Source organism: Barbatula barbatula, assembly GCF_947034865.1.
Source record: "Barbatula barbatula genome assembly, chromosome: 18".
Lineage (NCBI taxonomy): Eukaryota > Metazoa > Chordata > Actinopteri > Cypriniformes > Nemacheilidae > Barbatula > Barbatula barbatula.
The window spans coordinates 22,079,676-22,101,232 of record NC_136781.1 but is presented as its reverse complement, the minus strand read 5'-3'; the positions used below and the strand labels follow the sequence as shown (position 1 = coordinate 22,101,232).

The window sequence follows — 21,557 nt, the reverse complement described above, 5'->3', positions numbered from 1 at the left end:
CTAGACTGAGGAAGACCAACAAAGTCTTCGTGCCTCCCGTCACTGAATGAATGAGTGTACAGTGTACTGCAGAAACACATTCCATCTCGATACCTAAATGAAAAACCTTTGTGGCATAATCGTGCATATCGGTCGATGGAAATGGCAAAATGTGATGATTAGTTTAGTGTGTAAAATGAACATACTGTAAGTGCGTAAGGTCGAAGAGCTGTCTTCCTTTTTTGTTGATATGCTATCTACAATATCAGCCCTTGGCAACAGTAGATAACTCAGATGAGCCCAAGTCATTCATTGAAAGAATGTGATTTGTATAATTACGTTTAATTTGCTTCAAGTGTTTTGGGAGAACACAGAACAGCTAATCAGGCGAGAAGTTGTGTATTTTCTTTAAGGCGAGAGAGTGTTGTTTAGTTCTCGCCATCAGACTCGACACGCAATTATTTCTCCACTCACATGAGCGCAGTCAAAACAAATTTACATGTTGAAACAGATTTACCCACATGGCAACAACATCCCACTCTATTTTGCACGACTGCTTATCTTGACAACAAATGATGTCGTTGTTTTCCCCGTCACGGAAAATGTCAGTTTGTTTAGGACACCTCTTATCAGTTGAATTGATGCTGCTTTGATGGAGGAACTAAAGCCTGTTCCCTCCTCTCACTCTGTTTACAGTTTGTTCACAGTTCTCCAGAGGCGTGTACGCCATCTTCGGTTTCTACGATAAGAAGTCCATGAACACGCTGACCTCCTTCTGCGGCGCCCTCCACACCTCCTTCGTCACACCCAGTTACCCCATCGACTCAGACGTGCAGTTCGTCATTCAGATGCGGCCACCGCTGAGGGGTGCTGTCCTCAGTCTCCTGTCTCACTACAAGTGGGACAAGTTCGTGTACCTGTACGACACAGACAGAGGTAAGTCATCTCAGTAATGCTTTCTGGTTGAGCTGTGTTGTCTTTGCTGGGTTTATAGCACATGAGCAGTGGGGCGATGGGGGGCGGATGGCAGAGCTCCTGAAGTGCTGGTGCAAAGGTCCAAAAATCTCTGGATACAGTATGTGATGAATTTAGAACCCGTGTGCCCCAGATCTGAACGGCACAGAAACATTTGGGGCCCTAAAATACTTAACTTAATAAACCGTTCGCTCACTTTTTCTGTGCTAATACACTGAATGCATAGATATATTGAGTTTGAACGGTTAACAAAAGTTTTGAAACGTGAACTATGCTGTGAAAATCCGTATCATAAAATATATCATTAGTTAAATGGAGTGGCAGTAAAAGCAGTAAAATAATGCCCTGCTGAAGTGTCTTTGTTACCCAATTAAAATTCAGTCCTGTAACACAGGCGATGCCTCATCGCCCTCTTTCCCCGAGCGCACCTGTTCCCCGGCCACGGTTTGTGTTTACTAATCATAGAGAGGTCGCAATCTCCATTTGACCCTGAAGACATCTGGACGGTAATTCTTCTAGTGCAGATAACTTCTCTGTTACAACATCTGCGCTGTCATTTCATAGTCAAGCCGACATGCCGCACTGCAGTTCTGTTTAACCGTTTATTTCAATGCAGTCGATCAGATCAGACAGAACTGAGCAATTAATAAAACTCAAGTGCTTTCTGTTGAGGAAATGTGCCACGAGTCAAAGCGTCTCGAGGAGGAACTCAAGCTGCAGGCAGTGGCATTTCGGGTTTCGCTCGAGCCCGCTAGCGTCCTGCGCTTGAGTTCACAATGGCTTTTTTACCCAAAAGTTTATCTCTAATTAGATGAGACGCAGAAATCTGGCACAGATGGCTGGAGGAGACTCTTCCCGCTCGTATCTCAACGTGTCCTTCTCAATCCACCTGGATTCTTTCTTTCACTTCTTCTTGAAAGGTCAATTCCTCTAAGTGGTTGAGAAGCTGCTCCGTTCACTGACAGATAATGCAGAATAGAGCGCTTTTTACGCCAGACTCGGTGTTAAGCACAGAACACTGAAAATAATGTTTTGGCACCTAAAATTATTGCATCAAATTACGATGACAACAATTTAACACTAGACTAATGTCAATGTGAATCAAATACTCACAAAACGGAACCAACAAAATCATTTTAATGCAGTAGAAATAGATCTTTTAGACGTTACCACATTTTACAATGAGGACTGTGTCAATGATCATTATAATATTTTCATGTTGTCTGCACTTACATACAACAGTATGTAATACTATGGCTGTGAAAATATCAAAATCTCAATACCTCTGTATAAAGTCCACAGTATGGCATTTATTGCAATATTTAACATGACAAATGATGACTTGAAACGTGCCATAAGCATCCTATTTTCTTTATCCTCTAATCATAACTGTTGCTTAGAGGTGTGAGTTATGAGATGGGTCAAATGACCTAAAAATCCCTTTTATAAAATAAAATCATTGCATCAGATGGACCTTGCCAAAGATAACATCTATTATTTCTTCTAACATTCTCTTTGTTAGGCCTGGAAGACCTATCGTTTCATACAGTCATGTGACCAGCATAATATTGAGACAAGTTTGCTATAGCGATAACACGATATCCCTAATATTTTTACATCCCTATTGAATATTGATCTGTTTTAAACTCTTATCCAGTTCACTCTATATGGCCGTATGCTAATAACACGTAAAACCGTGAGCTTGTCACATTGCACAACATAACACAGACTGATTCTCAGCTCACGTTTACCATTATTATCCACAACAGCATTAGGAATCTGATTGTCAATTACAGCAGGCACCTGTGTAGTGTCGTGTGAGACGGCGAAAGGCATAATAATGTAGCAATTATGTAGCATTAAAACACTATAGCCTCCCCGCTCGGGTTATTGGCTCAGATTTATGCTAAGCCTCATGGCCAGCCAGCATCTCTCCCTCAAAGACAGCGGTGAAATGTAATCCTTATTACTGCAACCCCGAGAGAGGATTAACAGGCTTTATTAAAGCACTTCATCACATCAACACGTACATCACATGACACACACACACACACACACGTGCTGTACAGGAAGCCTGGTCCAGACATTTTTTACTGCTCTCCATGGATTCCGTCAAACACGAGGAGTTTTTATCTGTAAAGGCCGGGTTAAACAGAGTATCTAAACAAAAAGAAAGGATTGTCAGCAGTCAGTTCAGATCTGCTTGTGTGGATGGTCATGTAACAGAATAATGCCTTGAGCTGAGCCCTCAGCAGGCTCCCGTCGGGCCAACCTCTCTGAAGGCCGACCTTTACAACTTTAATTTCTTCTGTATAGTCAAGTTTGATCCTCTTCTCTGTAACCCGTCACCGGACACAGGTTAGACGTCGTCCACGGGGGGCCGTGATTTAACCGACAATACATACTGTATCTGCATCCTAAAGTGAAACGAATCTTTCTTCTTTCTGTCCAGCATCAGAAATGTACATCTATAAATAATAAACATAAACCTATTTCTGCAGTGTATGAGTGTGAGTGTGTGTGTGTGTGTGAGCAGTAGAGAAAAGTGAGATGGATTTTGGCCTTTGTAAAGTGGTGTATGGTCAGGTATGGGCAGATAATTGCGGGGCTTGTGCAGCAGAGACGGATGATTACAGGCTTTATTGTCTCTCGCAGGCACAATCAACCTTACCTCATGTCCCTGATTCAGCACACTCACTGCCACTTGATTTATGAGCTTCACTGACTCTCAGAGACACTGTTTGACTTGCATTCTCTCTCTTATGTGCTTTGCATTTCACATACTGTATTTCTCTGTGTGTGGACTAGTGAGTATACACTGCCTGCTAACTTCAGAGAAATTGTCCGTATTTCTGAAGTGTCACATTAAGAAACGTATTTCCCATGGTCAGAGTAGGCTACTCTATTAGGTTGTGAGTGACATCCAGTTATTATCCATTGCATTTCTAATCTGATCTTTAAAATACCTTAACTTCAAATGTACATTTTTAGCATAACATAAAGTAAAGTAGGGCTGTCACCCTCTGTGTGAAGAGAAAGTCAATCTGGGTGACCTCTCTTTAAATTCTAACAGGCTGACTAGAGTGAGTGGGACAGAAGAGATGAGCAGGTTTTTTCCTTTGTTTGACATTTGTAACTGGCAATTTTGGAATGTGGAAGAGACCCGCAGTCATCTCTTTAGAAACTCAAACACGTTTATCCACATCAACCAGCCCGCACTGATCATCAATGCTGGAATATGATATAGTTCAGTCAATGAAAATGGGAAAGTATAGTGCAGAAAGACAAATGCAACACACGCAATGCGTAGAAATGTATTTGGTTTCTTTCGTATAGCTTTTCCTCTTTGATGGACGTGGACATCATGAATAACGCAATGCACGATACAAAAACAGATATGCACATGCTCAGTGCTCATCAACTTTTAAAGCGAGAGAAAACCATTCTCGTGTTTTCGGTCAAAGTGTGTGCGTCCAGTTAAACTCTGTAGTTATTACAGTCAGTGTTGGTTCAGTGTGTTACACTGATAATCTGTTCTATATTCAATGACAGAAATGTCAAATACTGAGTATTGGTAACATGCATTTTATAAAGAAATTAAAGAACGGTTTTAATGATAAACCAAATAGCAAAAAAGAGTCTTTGTGATGCCTTTAAAGATTTTCAGTGGATTTCTGGCATTGCTGTAGCAGATCCCTCAGTAAAAGTGTTGTCACGCCTCGGGTTACAGTAAAATCGAAATATCTGCATGCATTTAAAATCTACTTTAGATTTATATATAATATCCTTCACGAGTCTTTGTGATTGTTTTCTCACTTCTAATGAATTTACGCAAGCCCTCGAATAAACAACTCTCATAATGGCTGTGTGTGGTGTTTGTGAGCAACACGAGAACATCTTCAGTCTAATGACTGCAATCCATTACCGGATGTGCAATAGCAAACACTAATCTACATAATGCACACATACACAACTACTGCACGTGTCAGGACGGCGCTCGTTGAATGAAAAAACACATTTATCATCTTTCATTTGCAGTGGCCGTGTAGAAATGAGATTTCAGTGGCCCGTGATACACTGCGGCCACACCGCTGAACTCATTAAGCTGTGATTGATACGGACAGAACCCAACGGCAAACACCAACACAATCAAGTGTTGAATATTCCAGCGCGCACGGCAAACGAATGTGGCACAGTGTGGTTTAACTCTATCATTACATGTCAATTCTGTTGGGGTTGAAAGAAATTGACAGCATTTGTCACTATAGTACTCGAACCCAAGACAACAGCGCTAGCTACTGCGTGGCGAGACTTGTACTTGAAGATGCTTTGTGATGTGTGTCAGCCTAAATCCAGCAATATTTCTCCTTTATTGACTAAAAGCTTTTCATTAGAGTCAATAAAACAGAAAAGCCAAGTCTTCCCACCGCGAGAGCCGCGTAGCCCTGCTAAAGCAAACAATTAAAATCTATATTTCACAGTTGGTGAAGAAAGAAACAACATTACAAATGTTGATGCATTTATGAAACACAGGTTGAGATGTTTGAATAATTTTTTACCAGAGTAATGGACTCTCCTCACTAACAGCGATGTTCTTGTGTATGAGGTGTTTACATTCGTACAATATTCACAAGGAAATCAGACTTGAATTGCGGAGTGTCCTTTAAAGGGTTTTTATTTTGTCTATTTTTATTATGTTTGTGTTTAAAAAATGCCTTAAATATTTCACCTGTGTTTTACCTGTGTCATCTGGATTCTCAGAGAACAGGCTGTTGGGTTCCTGGTTCTTTGGAGTTCCTCTTTCCGAAACGCTCCGATTGGTCAAGCTGAGCCAGTCTTTTGTGATTGGTCTACTGTTGAGATGTCCCACCCATTACTGTAGCCGTGCTCCAGGGAGCGGGGCTTATGTTAAACTTGGCCATCATGATGTAACTACTGCAGGAAGTAGTTAGTCGTTGTAGTCTTTAAAAAGTGATTTCTGTTCAAGAAAATATCTTCCTTTTCTGTCAACTTTGAATGTTGTGACTTGGCAGATGTTTTTATGCTTAAACAGCTATACTACTCACTAACTACATTTAAAGAGGTGAAATTCCATCAGACCTCCCCTTAAAGGCAGGGGAAGATGATTCCTTTTTTGTCATGCTGTTTGTTTGTCATCTCTTCATATCTTGATACAATAGGCTATATGATATATAAAGTGTCAATATAAATCAAATGTTCATCCAACATTCAGTCTGATAGAATGTCCTGCTTGTTTGTCAAACTATATATTTAGGAGGAGACGTGGCTTTGAAGAGCACTCTGAAAGGAGGGAGGGGTCGTGTGCGCAATGCTAGCATGCTATTGCTAACCTCATCAAAGTTGTCAACCCTACCTTTAAAGCATTTGCCACATTTCTCATGTGCTGCAAACCAATGCAGAAATGCACAGAATTCTGAATAATCTGAAATCTATAAAAGAACAAGAACATATGGCTTTTCATCCACTTAATGGTGAAGTGTTTCATTTATGCATCACAAAAGGAAACTGAAATGGAAAGCGAGGCATAGGTGGGTAGAAAACCGGAAGGACAGACAGCTTGTAAAGGTTTGGACAACAAACCTGGAGTTATTAAAACAATCTTAAATGTGACAACATAAGCAATGGCTCCTCTAACCCCGCCCCTAAACCTGACGTCACAGGGAAAAAGTCAAATCATACCACTGAGATCGTAGGAAATAGGAATTCACACGAATGAGCCACCTTGTAAAATAGGTATGAATTCCCATCGCTGGGATTACATTGATATATACTGTATTTACACAGATGAAAGATATCGCATATAAAAATACATTAGATTGAAAGGATAAAACTGACTGACACGATAAAAGTAGGAAATTCATGTCAGAAAACATGAATGAATAGATTACAGTGTCACGTATTGCCATGAGACTGTTGCGTGAGCTGATACACAGTAACTCATACACTATGAGCTACACATATATTTGATATCTCATAACCTTTCATGCACTTCTGTACACTGTGCTCAAAATGAACGCACGGGTGTGTGAATGCTGCTCATTGGCTCTGCATTAAACTCTCATCATTCACAATAATGAGCCCATTTAAAGGCTCACGGGATGAATGCAGCCTGGCACAGTTGGCAGAGACGGACGACACAAGGGCCAAGACGCCAGTGAATGAGATGATTAGATGACCACACACAGTTAGATCATGGTTCTGTTTCATTCGTCAAGCACGAGAAGAGGACATGAGAGTATCATGTTCACGCCAGACAATCGAGAGCCAAAATGAAGAAATTAAAAGAAAGTAAATTTCTCTCACGGATCGGTTCCACATCTGTGTAATGATCTGACCGCTGCTACAAGATCTTTAAAAACCATCTGAAAACACGTCTCTTCCGTCAGCACCTGACCCATAAGTTATGACTTCTATCTCTTTTCTACTCTTTCAAATATATATATATATATATATATATATATATATATATCTTATCTCTGTATACTGTGATGGGCTGTATGAGACCAGTTTTCTTATCGCACTTGTGCTTTTTGTTGTCCTTATGTTGTTCCAATTGCTTCCATTGTTTATCTCGTCTGTAAGTCGCTTTGGATACAAGTGTCTGCTAAATGACCAAATGTAAATGAAGAGTCAAAGGACGACCCCTAAACCCTCTGCTGTTTAACATGAAAACAGCAAATGATAAACTAGATCAATCAGTCATATAATGGCTCTTGTTTTCTCATGTTTCTCCTGTATTCTGATATACTTGGATCATACAAAATAGGCTTCCATCAAATGGCCAGTAAAGAGATATATTTTATAAAAGGTTTGAAGTTTTTTTGGAAGCATGCTGGGTATTTAAAGACAGGGTTAAAGCTAGATTTGTGTTCTGTCAGTATTTGATATCAGATTTGGCCTCAATCAAGCTATTACTCATTTGGCACTATGTATTTAAGATGGTGTGATGTGTGAAAGTGTTATAGATTTTATTCTAGAGATGCAGATGCCAATGTAAAATAAACCTGTAGATCGTCCTTTATATTTCCGTATTTGGATGTTTATGCTTTGATGAAGAGATTGTGTTGTTTGCATAATAGATGAATCAAGTCCTTTTGACCTTCAAACACTTAAATCTGCATTTGAATGATTAATTCAGACATTACTCTTTTATTAACAGACTTATCAATGTATGGGATGATTGAAGAAAGAATGCAGTTCCTTGTGAACAAGAGTTATTTTCCGTCACAAAGGAAAGGACATTTACATTGAGTCATTCAGCAGACGCTTTTTTCCAAAGCGACTTACAAAGAGTTCAGGGAGCAATAAGCGATATGTCATAAAAGAGCAATAGTACATAGAAAGTTACTAGAAGAACTTTCAGATCATTACACAGGACATGACGAATATTTCAGGAACAAGATGAAAGCACAGAATAGAATTATTGCTACATGCTTAAATGTTAGTGTCACATGTCGACAGCGCCTTCGGAGACGTGTTCTGGTAACTACACAATAAGAGTAGGATTGGCTTCTCTTGTCTGTTGCTAACAGCGTCTGGATGAAGGCCATTGACTCACCTACTCGCTAACAGCTCCAGCAACCATGAAATTGCTGCCGCCAGCACCTTTCCTTCATTAGAAATGTTATACAAGACTAAATGATGACCCAGCCTTTGCTTTCAACTGAACCAGCGAACACCGATTCTTACACAACACTATGAAAGCTAATGTTTGAATTGTAAGAAGACTGCTCAATGTGGCATCATTCTGATGAGACATACAGTCATTCATTTAAAAGCAAAGAACTAATGAGGCCGATAAACACGTTGATTCAAGATGTGTTGACATTTGCTCAAATGAAGCACTAAGCCAACAATATTATATGACGTTTTATTTTTCCATTTTAGGATCTCAAACCGTCCTCCTTAATAAAAACAGATGTATTTGCATTAATGAAATATAACAGAATTCATTTGTTGCAATGAAGGGCTGAATAAATAATGGAATCAAACAACATTATTTTATTCATAGATTCTACACGTGGAACATTTCTATTTGTTGGTTTATTTGACCAATCACCTCTTACCTGAGTACAGACGCACTATAAAACATGACGGTGTCACGACTCGCATCAGGATGTTCAGATATGAGCATACGTCAGAAATGTAAGAAAAGAAAGTAATGAAACACTGCATGCATGTCATTGCAATACTGTTATAACAATCATATGCACTTTAATATCAAGAGTTTCTTCAATACTGACTGTATATACAGGCTTAGAGATGGAAAATGAGCATCATCGTTTGTAAATGATCTTCCCAAATGGATTTTTTATTACTGAACTGTGATACTAATGATAAACCAGCGTGTTATTAACATTGGTCTGTGTGTTTTCTTCCGTCTTCATGAAATATTGTACGATTGGCTTCTTGAAACAAAAGTCATGAAAATCTAAAATTAAAAGCATTATCTTGCTCCAGTCGTGTTAAACTCCCCCGTCGGTTTTCTTTTTAAACCTCAGTATTGGATGTCAAGATTTGGGGGCTATACAGAGGAAGTTTAGATATTGAAATTGACTTGATATTCTTCTCTTTCTGTGTTCACATCATTTTATGAGTCACGCCGTCTGATGATGTAACAGATAATTGAATAGAGTCCTCCGGTGTAGGCTATGTGTTTTTGCGGAGGTGTTTACGGCCCTGAATATCACTGTGTGTGTGTGTGTGTGTGTGTGTGTGTGTGTGTGTGTGTGTGTGTGCGTGCGTGTTGTGTAGCCGCTGGCTCCAGCAGTCTGTAGGCTGTGCAAATGAAAAACAGCTCTGAGAGCCCCTACACTCTTGGCATGCGTGTTCCTTTATAGATACGCCGTACACGCTGCCTTTCATTTTGATTTTCTGCATGGGCTGTCTGGTCGATTAGGACTGTACTTGGCTCAAGATCCTTTTAATTAGAATAAATATACCACATCAAAGACTCTCTCTCCCCCTCCACCATTTCAGCCAAACACACTTAGGACACTTCCAATCTATCATTTTTATTATGGGATACACGAGCACATGGGTGGGGGGATTTCGGTGCACTTGTAGATGTGGATCGTAAAAGCTGTGACCGCTCGCTCTCGGCGTGAGGTTAACGCTCATCAAACGTTAAGCTGGTATTTCTTTTGGCTGTGGCGGAGGACAATGAAGATTAAGTATCCAAGAAGACATTGCTCATTAATGTGCACAACAACACGGAGCAGCCAGCGTTCTGCGAGGAAAGCAATATCTGCTTGATGAAACATGAGGAATGAGTAAACTAACCCAAAGCCAGTGGCATCCCCCACGGTTCAGATCAGGTTGTGTGCTTCTCTATGGACACGGCAGGTGTTGGCTGGACTGGAGCGAATCACATTTTTCTAGTAATATCAGATCATTAATAAATATATATATATATTCGCACAGGTTAGTATTATCTGGGGTCCTTTAGTCATTTGTAATCATAGCAGAGGTTATTTGTCTGTGATCTTAATCCCATGCGAATCGGCCGTGTCTGTCATTTGTAAAGGAAGAATTCCCCTGGAAATCACCTAACCATATTTCGCCGAACACCGAGGTCCTGTGATAATATTTGTCCCGTGCGAATCATCATCTGTGTGATTTGGCGGGCTCCTATGTCCTTTTTCAAGGTTTATCCATTTTTCTCTGTGTTTAAGTGTTTTGATATTGTTTTGGGTGCTGGGTCGTATCCGTATCTGCCAACACTGCCGTCTTGATCGGGAGTTTCTCCTGTTTTGTTATTTCTCAAGTGAAACTCCCTGGAACACGATCGCCGGTCTCATATGCTGACAGGTACGGTCATATCGTTATACATGACTATATATACAAACTATTAGAGATCGACCGATATGGGTTTTCCTCTGGCCGATGCCAATTTTTTTAAATCAGGCCAGCCCATGACCAATATATGAGGCTGATTCTCTTTTTCCACCTTCATCTCATGAAGTGTAATTAAGTGATACAGAATATTGCTTAAATGAAACATTTCTTAAAGACATGTGACTTCAGATCATTGCACGATTGAGAACGATTGAGTGTTTATTGCAGGGTACCAGATAGTAGTCTAATTCAGAGTAATATACTACACTGCTCAAAACTTTGAAGCCCGTCTCTTCTCTGTTCTGAAGCGTGCTTTTGGTTTATGTTTGTTGGCAGACACTGCTATTAGTCAAATGGTCATAATCTAAGAGTAAACAAAACTAAAGAAATCTCTCATATTACACAGCCTTCTGATCATAACTGCGTTTTCAGTTATATTTCGCTTTTGGCCTTTTTCTATTTTATAGGCCAGTAGAAAGCCTGAGAGGTGAGTAGACGCTCCTGTAGTCGGATGGGTTTAAACAGCCACAAAAGACCAACTCCAGACATAATGTGTAATCGAGAGGAAACAACAAGTCAGTATTTAAACCGGCTGAAGACTTAAATGTTTGGTTTACGGACGAAGAACGTACCAAGCAAGTAGAATAATTTCTCTTCATTTCAGATTTCTAACACACACTTACAGTGTTCCCTATGTACCCTAAACTATGTGGTGGAAGTTTCACTGACAATAGAGTTCCGAGAGGTTACTGGCATTCTTAAGAAGCATCATATTTAATCAAGGAAACATACAAGGCTAGATTAAGAACGAAGTGTTAAAAGAATTGAAGTCTTATAGTTTCCTTGTGAAGTTCTGTTAATTAAGAAGTTAGCAGGCAGGTGGACATCACAGTGTTATGCGGGTGGTAATCTGTTTGCCACAAGTAAACATGTTCACATATACAGGCTTAGAGATGGAAAATGGGCATCATGGTTTGTAAATTATCTTCCCAAATGGATTTTTTATTACTGAACTGTGATACTTATAATAAACCAGCGTGTTATTAACATTGGTCTGTGTGTTTTCTTCCGTCTTCATGAAATATTGTACGATTGGCTTCTTGAAACAAAAGTCACATGTTCCAGAACAACGCTTAACTACTCACAGATGCACCTGCCTGTTAATCGGACAATGCAGATTCTGTAAAAAATCCCCAAAATCATAAATTGGTCAAATTGAGTAAAATCACAGGCTTCACTTATCCCGTGGGAATGCGTCACATACAGACGTGGGGAGGTCATCTCTAAATCACACGAGGTCCCTTGATAATACTTATCCTGTGCCAATAGGGCTTAAGAGGTCAAATTTGACATTTTTTATTTTGTAGGAACATTCTGCAGTGTGATGCAACACTTTTACAGATTTCTTGTTCAGGAAACAAGTAGATGTGCTTGCCTAATAAATAATCAAACCCAAGGAGGATATGATAAAGTGATAGTTTATGCAAACAGCACTCGATTTACAAAACAAGTTTCTTTACACTATTTCCCTTCACAAGCAGGTTGTCCCACCTAGTGGCGCAGTGTCTGGTATGCAGGTGCATATGGGCCCGGGGATTGGGGACCCACATCCAAGTTGAACTCATGGCCGTACAATAATGTAGAATCTGACTAAATGACTGATCTCAGATCTCGTCTACTCATGGGCGAATGAAAGAGAAAGAAAGAAAATGAGACTGTAAAAACAACACTCTTGTCCCAGCAGCTTTAGAGGCGTAGTGAGTAAGACACATGACAGGTAGTTCTCACGCTACATATGACTGCAAGATCAAATCCGCATTCATTTTCACATCACATATCAGATCATATAGGCATTGGTTAGAAATGTCTAACAGGTGTTTAATAATAAAGTGTATGGTACGGTAAGGGGTAGTAGAGAGGTCTTTATCGTCCCAATTAAGTTAAGTCAACTTTATTTATATAGCGCGTTTTACTATTTCCATTGTTACAAAGCAGCAGCACCTGAAACATATTGACTATAAAGAAAACATTAAAGTTATAACCAAGTAAAACTAAAAAAATGACCACACACAGAAAACAGACACACACACACATCATGGTTATCACAGAGAAGCACACGTTTAAGGTAAATGAGAGAGAAACACAGCTCAAATATTATACGAACAATAAATAAATAAATGGTACATTTTAAAGTTATTTTAATAAATAATTTAGATTCTAAAGCTGATGTCAGCAGCAACCCCCCTCCCCCCCTCAGATCTCTGGCGTCTCGGGGCTTTAACCCCGTCACAGAACGGATGCTAAGCAACCGCGCTCAAGCGTCACTCTGGAGGAGGCCCAGCCGTCACGGCTCACATCACAGATACGGCCCGGACTGACCGTGGCGTTTCAATTAGCCACCGCCAGCAACAGAGAGGCAGAGAGAAGATTAGAAACAAGTAAATTCAATTACGGCTAAGCCTCCACGGGTAATGCTTCAAACTTCATCTTGTTAAGATCTAGTTAAGAGTACAGCGGATAGAAGGCTTACTTACCGCTCGCTTCAAGTAACCCCAGCGCTTGTGTTTTCATGGTGTCGCTGGCATCTGTCATGAAGCGACACAACAGAAAGAGTGCTGGGGAGACCATCCAAACAGCAAATAAACACATGAATCCAGAGGTCTCCCGAAGGAAAAGTCCATTGATTTGAAAGTTCTTTCATGTTCTCAGGAGAGCTCATCTCACGTTCACGTTCGTTTCTTCCGATATTTCAGGGGAAATACAAAACAATGCTGGACACACAGTAGCAGTGTAAGCCTGTGTGAACCTGTGACGGTCTCCAATGAGTGAATTATGAGGCAGTAGGATTGATGGGGTCAGTGGCATATGATATCAGTGCTGTCTGATGCCCTGGATGATAACCGCTGGAAAGGACAGGCCCTTTGTTTGTTGAGTTTGTTTGGCAATGATTTACTGTGAGATGTGAATGCAAATGCAGCGGGCAAGTCACAGAATTGTTTCAATTCTTTAATTAACTGTCAAAGAGAGGAAAGTAAGTCATTATATTTATTGAGAAGCGCTGAAGATGGCTCGGCAGCGGTCTGTCCGTCCTGGCTGTTGATGTCTGTGAGAGAACTTTTGTGCTGACTTTGAAGAAGTGAAAGTGGAACTCGTCCATTTCTCCCGAGAATGTGTAGTCAGATTTCATCTCTTCATTTCCATACAAATGTGAATCAAGACAGGGATGAAATCTTTTAAAGAATCTTAAATGAATCCCATTGTACCCGTTCAGATTGAGTCTAGCTGCCAATGTGAGACACTGCTGGCGTTAATAATGGTTTTCACAGTACGTCATGTACAGTTCGCTGGGAGAATTATCTGGCTTTTACAATCAATGGTTTCTGCAATATCAGTGTTAAAAGATTGATTTGAATTCTTTTTATAATAATAATATTATTATTTAGTATTATATTGCTTTCAAATGCTGCAGCCCCAAAATGTATGCAAACGTTTCAATCACATTTTCCAATAAACGGATATTCATCCATTTGTTTTACTTCTCACCAATGATGCCACAGCTTTTGAACACACACACACACACACACACATTCAGAAGTGAAAACTGCTGTTTTATGTCTTACAAACTACCATAAGAGCTCGTATCATAGTTTGTATGCTATAAACTAATAGAGAGCTTTGGTTTCAAATCTGATGAGCAGCTGAAAGATGACGTCATCCCCGTCATCTTCATTGTTCTGACGTCTGGATGATGTTATTGCTAAGATCACCTCTATATTACAAAAAATTTTAATGGCAAAATCAAGCAACAAGAAGCCATTTTACTGTTATGTGAACAGAAAAGTATAAAACAGGAAATGACATCACCCTGTAGGCCCTCGTGAGTGTTTTCTATCAAATCTGAAATACGTCTGCCTCATAATGGCGTGCATGGCGAGGTTTGTTCAGACTGTCAAATAGCAAATGTCCAAGAAAACTTTGAAAATAATTTTTTTTTGTTCAAAATAAATACAAAACTTTTCACCCCAACAATATGTTTTAGAAAAATCAATAAAAAACATATTAACATTCTCACTGTGAATGAACGACCCTTTCAGAGCGATACACAGCAGCAAGAAGACCTTTTTAGTTTCTGTTTCCCACAAACATACATCATGTTGACATGTAAATGAAATAAGGCAAAATGAGTCAACTCTGCCGTAGCACACACGCTACAATCACTTTCAGCTTTATTCTGCCACCATGTTTGCATTACAGACCATAGTTCCACTCATATATGAAATGGTCTAATGAGCGTGACATCCACACGCACGCAGAGAGAGATGACCTGTCATCACTGACACATCATCTCTTTGAGTCGATGGTGCAGCATTTCTTTTTTCATCCATTTGCATGCAGTGTTTTTTTGTTGTTGTTGTGGGAGCGGAGCAGTGCGGTGGCAGCAGCGTGCTGAGAGAGCAGACACAAGGCTTTTCACGCCACCTGGACCGGGCACATCAACTGAGCCGTGCAAAGGCTGATTGGAGCGAGCGCACAGAAAAGTTCCAGCAATCTGCAGTAAAAAGCGTCTGCCAGGAAAAAAAGGCGTTTGACTTTGTTGCAGCCGTGCCTGTGATAAGACTTTAGACGGCAGAAACATGTGATCTCCACCCTCAATGGATGTGAAATAATAAACCTGCATTTTTAAACACATACAGCACATGTGTTTAAAAAGAATAATGTTGTCTTGTGCTTAATGACATGTTTAAGCTGTACTCAATGAATATTACGCAAGCCTGAGGCTGTTTATTTTAGTGTATTGCTGTGCATATGGAAACTAAATCAATCCTTTTACAGAACCTCATAGAAACCATCAGTTCATCAGGACCAGTGTTATAAATAAACGCCGTTACTAATGCTGTTTCCACGTTACAACGCTGTTACCATTACTGAGAATAAAATGCAGCGTTACTATAATTGAGCTCACTGAAGCACTTTTCATCCGAGTGGCTCTCTCTCGTCCAAAGGACCTGCAACGATTTGTTTCTCTGCTGTGTGTTTTGGGGGCGGGACACGTAACTGATTTTGATTGGTGTGTGTGTGTGTGTGTTTGTGTGAGAGTGCGGTGGGAGATAACTGATGATGATTGGCTTAGGTAAAGTACATTTTCATCTTTTGACAACGAGAGGCAGAGTAGGGCGGGTTTTCACACCACTGCCTCTTTGACGAGCGATGGCAAGAGCAACAAGTTCAAATGTTGCTCTTGCAAACTGGAAATATACTGTAAGAACTACTTTTCCCTCGTTATGGTGAAACAAAAGGAATGTGTGTGTAACGTATCCACGTCGGAGGGAAGTCATTCTTATCTAATGAAGCACCTCACATCATCCCAACAAATAAACAGCTGAGATTTCATTCTAAAACGTTCTTCCACCACATTACTGCAGAGCAATCAGGGGTAAGGTGTCTTGCTCAAGGGCCCTTCAGTCATGACCTGCTGGCACTGAGATTAGAACCAGCAACCTTCTGATCACAAGCCCAACGCCCTAACCATTAGGCCACAGCTGACCCTTATTAATGATAAACATGAAAAGACAGACATAGTTTAGAAGTTGTAGTGTAATTTGCACTCCAAACGTTGCACGCACCTGTATGTAGATCAAGAAAAGCTTCTTTTTTTTTGTTTGGGACAAACACAGTTTTTGGACCTCTTTCAGAATCCTGCGTACGGCCCTGTTGTTGAGTAGAAATGTTGTGCTAGTGTTTTCTAACTGACACCGAAAATCCTTTCACATGAAATAAGTTGGAGGCATTTTGACTGACATAAAACTTCCATTCCGTGTGTGTATCTACATGATTTAAGTTACACAAGTGTGGACGCTAAAAACCTTTTGTGTGACAGAGTTTGAACATCTGTGAAGTGTGAACTAACACAGAAATGACTGTTTTCCTCACAGGATTCTCCATCCTTCAAGCCATAATGGAGGCAGCAGTGGCCAACAACTGGCAGGTAACTGCACGCTCGGTGGGCAGCATAACAGACCCCAAAGAGTTTCGCCGCATCATTGAAGAAATGGACAGGAGACAGGAGAAACGTTACCTCATCGACTGTGAAGTGGACAGAATCAATGTCATCTTAGAGCAGGTGAAGTCTCAGACGCTCTGCGTCCGAATGTCTGACAGCTTGTCTTCATGTCTCAGTATATTTTTTCAAGGTACGCTAACCACGAGCCGATCATTAAAACGTGTTTGTCCATTACAGTGCATTGGTATAAACTCAGAGGAGTACTGTTGTTTATAATGTTTAAATCGACAAATATTAATGGGGGGAACAAGAAACATGCATGAAGATCACTTTTTTAAATCACTGTTGATGTCAAATATTGAAGGATATTCTCTTTGGACGCTCGTAGATGAGAGCGGCACTGTGACATCTTCAGTAAGCTCTCATTTCTATCTATCAGCTTCCATAGCACAATAGCCCTGCATTCACTTCGATTTTATGAATCAGTTCTGAGATTAATAGAAAGTATTTAATCTTCATTTTCTGTGAGCGATTTGCTGTAATTCAATTGTCTTTACTCAAAGATTCTGAGTCAAATTGAACGATTCATGTTGTCATTGCTGCATTTGTCTAATGGACCACAACAGGTTCAAGAAATCAATAGAGCGCAAGAGTGACTGCACACTTTTCTACGGGTCTTTTGTGAGGATTTTGTTTTTAAATATATATTCAGTTATGCATAATGAACGTTGATAGAAAAAGACTCTGATCAGATCTGACATGACTGAGTCAGATTTTATATGTTTGATTCATAGTCATTTATTTAAGCTACCATGTATTTGAGATTTATCAGCGAAGCCCTTCAAACTAAAGAGTTGCTTGAGATTATAAGCAGTCTGACGGGATTACATCATACTTGAGCAGCTCGTTGGTAAATCACTCTTGATGACTTTTATAATTCTTTCACTCTTGGATTCTATGGAAGTGTACATCAGTATTATCTCAACAATCCACTCGGTTTGACAACACAATGATATCTTTTTTTCAATCATATTTGTCTGATTTGTTAATAATTGCTCCGGTCTCGTCCTGTGAAAGCATGTTGATGAAATGCAGCGCTATACAGGGCAGACTTTATCTCTTCTCTGATATATTGCTGTGGGTTTATGAGACAGAAGGAGATGAATTGGAGAAATAACAGTGGGAATTCTGCATTGTTGGGCTCTGCGGCACACATGTTTTTTATCCCTCAGCATGTATTGGCTAAACTGGATCTAATTGAACTAATCTCCGCTGACACCACCGATAGCTGAGACGAGTCGCCGGACCTTCTGAGACCCGAGTCAAGAGATGTGCGCTATAGAGTCCATCTGAATTTCGTAATGCTGAGCCGTTCGGCACGCGCTGGGATGAGAAGCCGCCTCCAGAGGGTTTCAACAGCTGAGTTAAGTTTTGTGAAGAGCAATGGTGACAGCTTTTACTGCCCTGCTATACTGAGTATGTCAACCCATCGCAATAATTCATAAGCAATGCCCTTGCAGTGGGAGCACAGAGGGGCTTGTGCTTTTTCAAGAGGAAAACTACCTTTTGATCTGAGCTTTATGCTCACAATGTTTCGTTTCACACTGTGTGACTGTGACGTTCTGTCATGAAGAGATGTGACTTCTCACGTGAATATGGTCAAAGATCAGGGAATATTTGCTCTTGCCACTCCTGCATAACAGTCAACATTTGAGTTGAGAGTTTCCTCTTAAAACCTATTCACAAAGCTTCCGAGTTCAACAAGAAAAGAAAATGAAAGCTGATATAAAGGGCGGGGTTGACCTTGTTGCTATGGATGATGTCAGCAACTATGCCCACAGTGATTGGTCTCTGTCGGTCGTGTAATCATAGAAATATTTAATCATCACATTGTATTACCATGCCATCATCCAATACAGATTTATAAATCAACCATATTCTAATAAAAAATGTAATATTTAGGTCAGTAATTAAACACGCATATGTCTATCTAATAAAAGTTTCATTTTAATGAGCAGACTATAATAATCGCAGCTAAAGACCTTTGTGTATAAAATGTTTACATTCTGATGAAGACTGAGGACGTTACGCTCATGTCAGGGTTCTTGTGATGTGTCCTGATGACTGAGCCCATCTTCAGATGTAAAATACCCACGTGTGATGTGAGCAGGATTTGGTGCAGAGTCTCTGTGGTATCTCTGATGGGACGGTGGCTCTATATAGTAGGGTTGTCACGGTACCATAAACATGTCTTACGATACTATACCAAGTAGTATCATGATGCTGCGCCATGTTCATAACTCAAATCTACACAAAAAACACAGATTTAGATCTATAGTAAACTGTATTATACTTTGCACTAGAATATGTTGTTGTATTAACTGTAGTAATTGGATAAATTGTAGCCAATACTGTAGTATACTTAAATATTTACTATGGTAAGATTAAAAAACACTAGTGTCTATGAGTGACAGTAGTAAATACTAAAGTGCAATAGATCATTCTTCACGTGGGAACTAATTCAAATTAGTGGATGCTGCAGTCTTCATAGAGGCAAATATAAGGCTTAGTTTAAATGCAGAACTAAGACGGCCAGTAGGTGGCGTCAATTTTCCACTGAGTTTATTTAACCAACTCCTTCAAAACGCTCATTTGAATCATCGAGTCATTCAAAACACATTCTTCTAATGAATATTAATGCGCATATGCAACATTAACTACGATACTACAGTTTCAAAAATAGAGAGGCATCGTGGGTGTTTCGAAGCTTAAGCATCGCGATGCTACCGTAGCACCGTTACACCGTGCGACCCTACTATATAGTGATGTTTGCTTAAAGGCATCAAGCTGTCCGCTTCACTCTGAGGCTGTAATGAGATGGATGAATGACATATGGAACTGACCTTGGGATACGACATGGAGCACCAAACAGAACGTGTCAGGATTGTGGAATGAAAAAACACCCTTAGCCGTGTTTTGGTTATAACAATGAGGCCATGCGTGTTTTTGAAATTAGCCGCGGCTCCAGGTAATCACACTGTGCTGTTTGTGCCGAAGGATTCTGAGGGAACTTTCAACTAAACCCAAAAGATATTCAAGCTGTAACCTTCATCAGTACTATAGGAACACCTGCAGCTTAACTGCTTTTACAGAACTGACGGCAAAAACCAACAACAAAGAAAATCATCTGCGTGAAGTCATAAAGACTGGGGCTTTAACATGTCTTAAAGGCTCACAGACTCTGGAGAGCTTTTAACATGTCACTTTAACAATCTAATGGGATTACAGGTTTAGTTGCGTACCGCTTGAGTCACATACACATGAAGAGGGATTCAGGAACTGTTAAACAGGGACCAGCGGGTGGAAAAACCTGACTCAGCAACAGTAATTCACATTTCATTGTGTTTTATTTGTGAAGAATTGAATGTGCTCATGATCTGTATTAAGAAACATTCGCCATGACCAGATTCCCACACTTTCCCATCCTGAATCAAAGGAAAGAGACTTTTGTTTATTGTGGATATCAACTCTATCCCACCCACATTCATTTTACAGCTTTACTGCATCTAAACAAGAAATAAACATGTTTTTTTATGCTAAAGAAAGACAAATAATACTGATGCCTGTAGGAAAAATTACTGAGAATGCTGTTCAAAATTAAAAATTGCGCTGGGATGGTCGCCCTCTGCTCCGCGGCTCTTGGGGACAGAAGTGTGGTTTGGTTTTGTTGGCAGATGTGAGTGTTCATATGGTCTTGTGGGCCCATTAAATGCACTCAATAATATTCTTAAGTCAATGATCCCTCCCAGTCAAGCAGATATTTTAGGAGTTGTGTGATGTTAGGAATCCTGCAGGGACTGGACATCATTGGCTGGGTCATTGGTCAGGTCAAACAGGAGGAGGAGAAAAGATGACAGAGCCAAGAGTCGTATTGATTCTCAGGTCAGTATTTGACTCTGTACTCTTTAACGGGAAAAACACTCATGGATGATGAGAAACTCTTAAAATGACAGGTTTAAGAAAAAACAGAAGAGGGTCGAGTGATTCAATTATTTTAGGAACATTTGTTGAGGGTGATGTGAAGCATGCTGGATGTCACGGATGGCAAGCTAAATGTGAACAGTGTTTTTTCTGAGGCTGTGATGTTAGTTATCTTAAACTTGGTTCGGATCTGCTCAGTTGGAGTTTGAAGGCTCAGAAAACCTTCACATATGAATTTACAGCCTGTTTCTTCTTAGTTTGGATCCGAATACATTGAGTCATCATCATTCAACTTGTCATGTCAGATATCAATCTGTGATGTGTTGCCCCTGTAGTGTCTGATGTGTTGTTGTGCTAGGAACAAGAGCGGCTGTTTGCCGTGATTATTTGATGAATTAACCTAGAGTTACATGTTCTGTCTATTAAGCCACGTTCAACAAAATAAGTTTGTGCCCTTGCAAAAGAGGCTGATGCCACAATGGTGATTTGAGAGCCAACGGTCTCTCGGATAACATTTCAGATGAAAGACGCTTGCATTGAAATGAGTTTACATAGGCAAGCGTATTTAGCTTTTCTTCGGAAATGAGGCAGATCTGCTCCGTTCACAGAGCATCGGAGAGGAACGGCAATGTACAGATGCTCCCGACGCTTAATGAGAATGTATTCCCCCCGGGAGCATTCCACTTTCTGGCCTGCCCACATAAGTGCAAGCCCGAGGGCAGAGAAATGAAGATAACTTAGTGTTCTGGTGAGCTCCTGCAAT

At 40.2% G+C, this 21,557-nt stretch overlaps 1 protein-coding gene across 1 annotated transcript in view; it reads left to right on the top strand.

Annotated features, from left to right (window-relative positions):
- Positions 1-21,557, top strand: part of gria3b (glutamate receptor, ionotropic, AMPA 3b) — a gene marked incomplete at its 5' end in the record, with an annotated part of 92,609 nt that overhangs the window by 24,595 nt on the left and 46,457 nt on the right. Inside the window, 2 exons of the mRNA XM_079480300.1 lie at positions 676-915; positions 16,746-16,933. Coding sequence (XP_079336426.1) covers positions 676-915; positions 16,746-16,933 — 428 coding nt within the window. The remainder of the gene's footprint in view (positions 1-675; positions 916-16,745; positions 16,934-21,557) is intronic.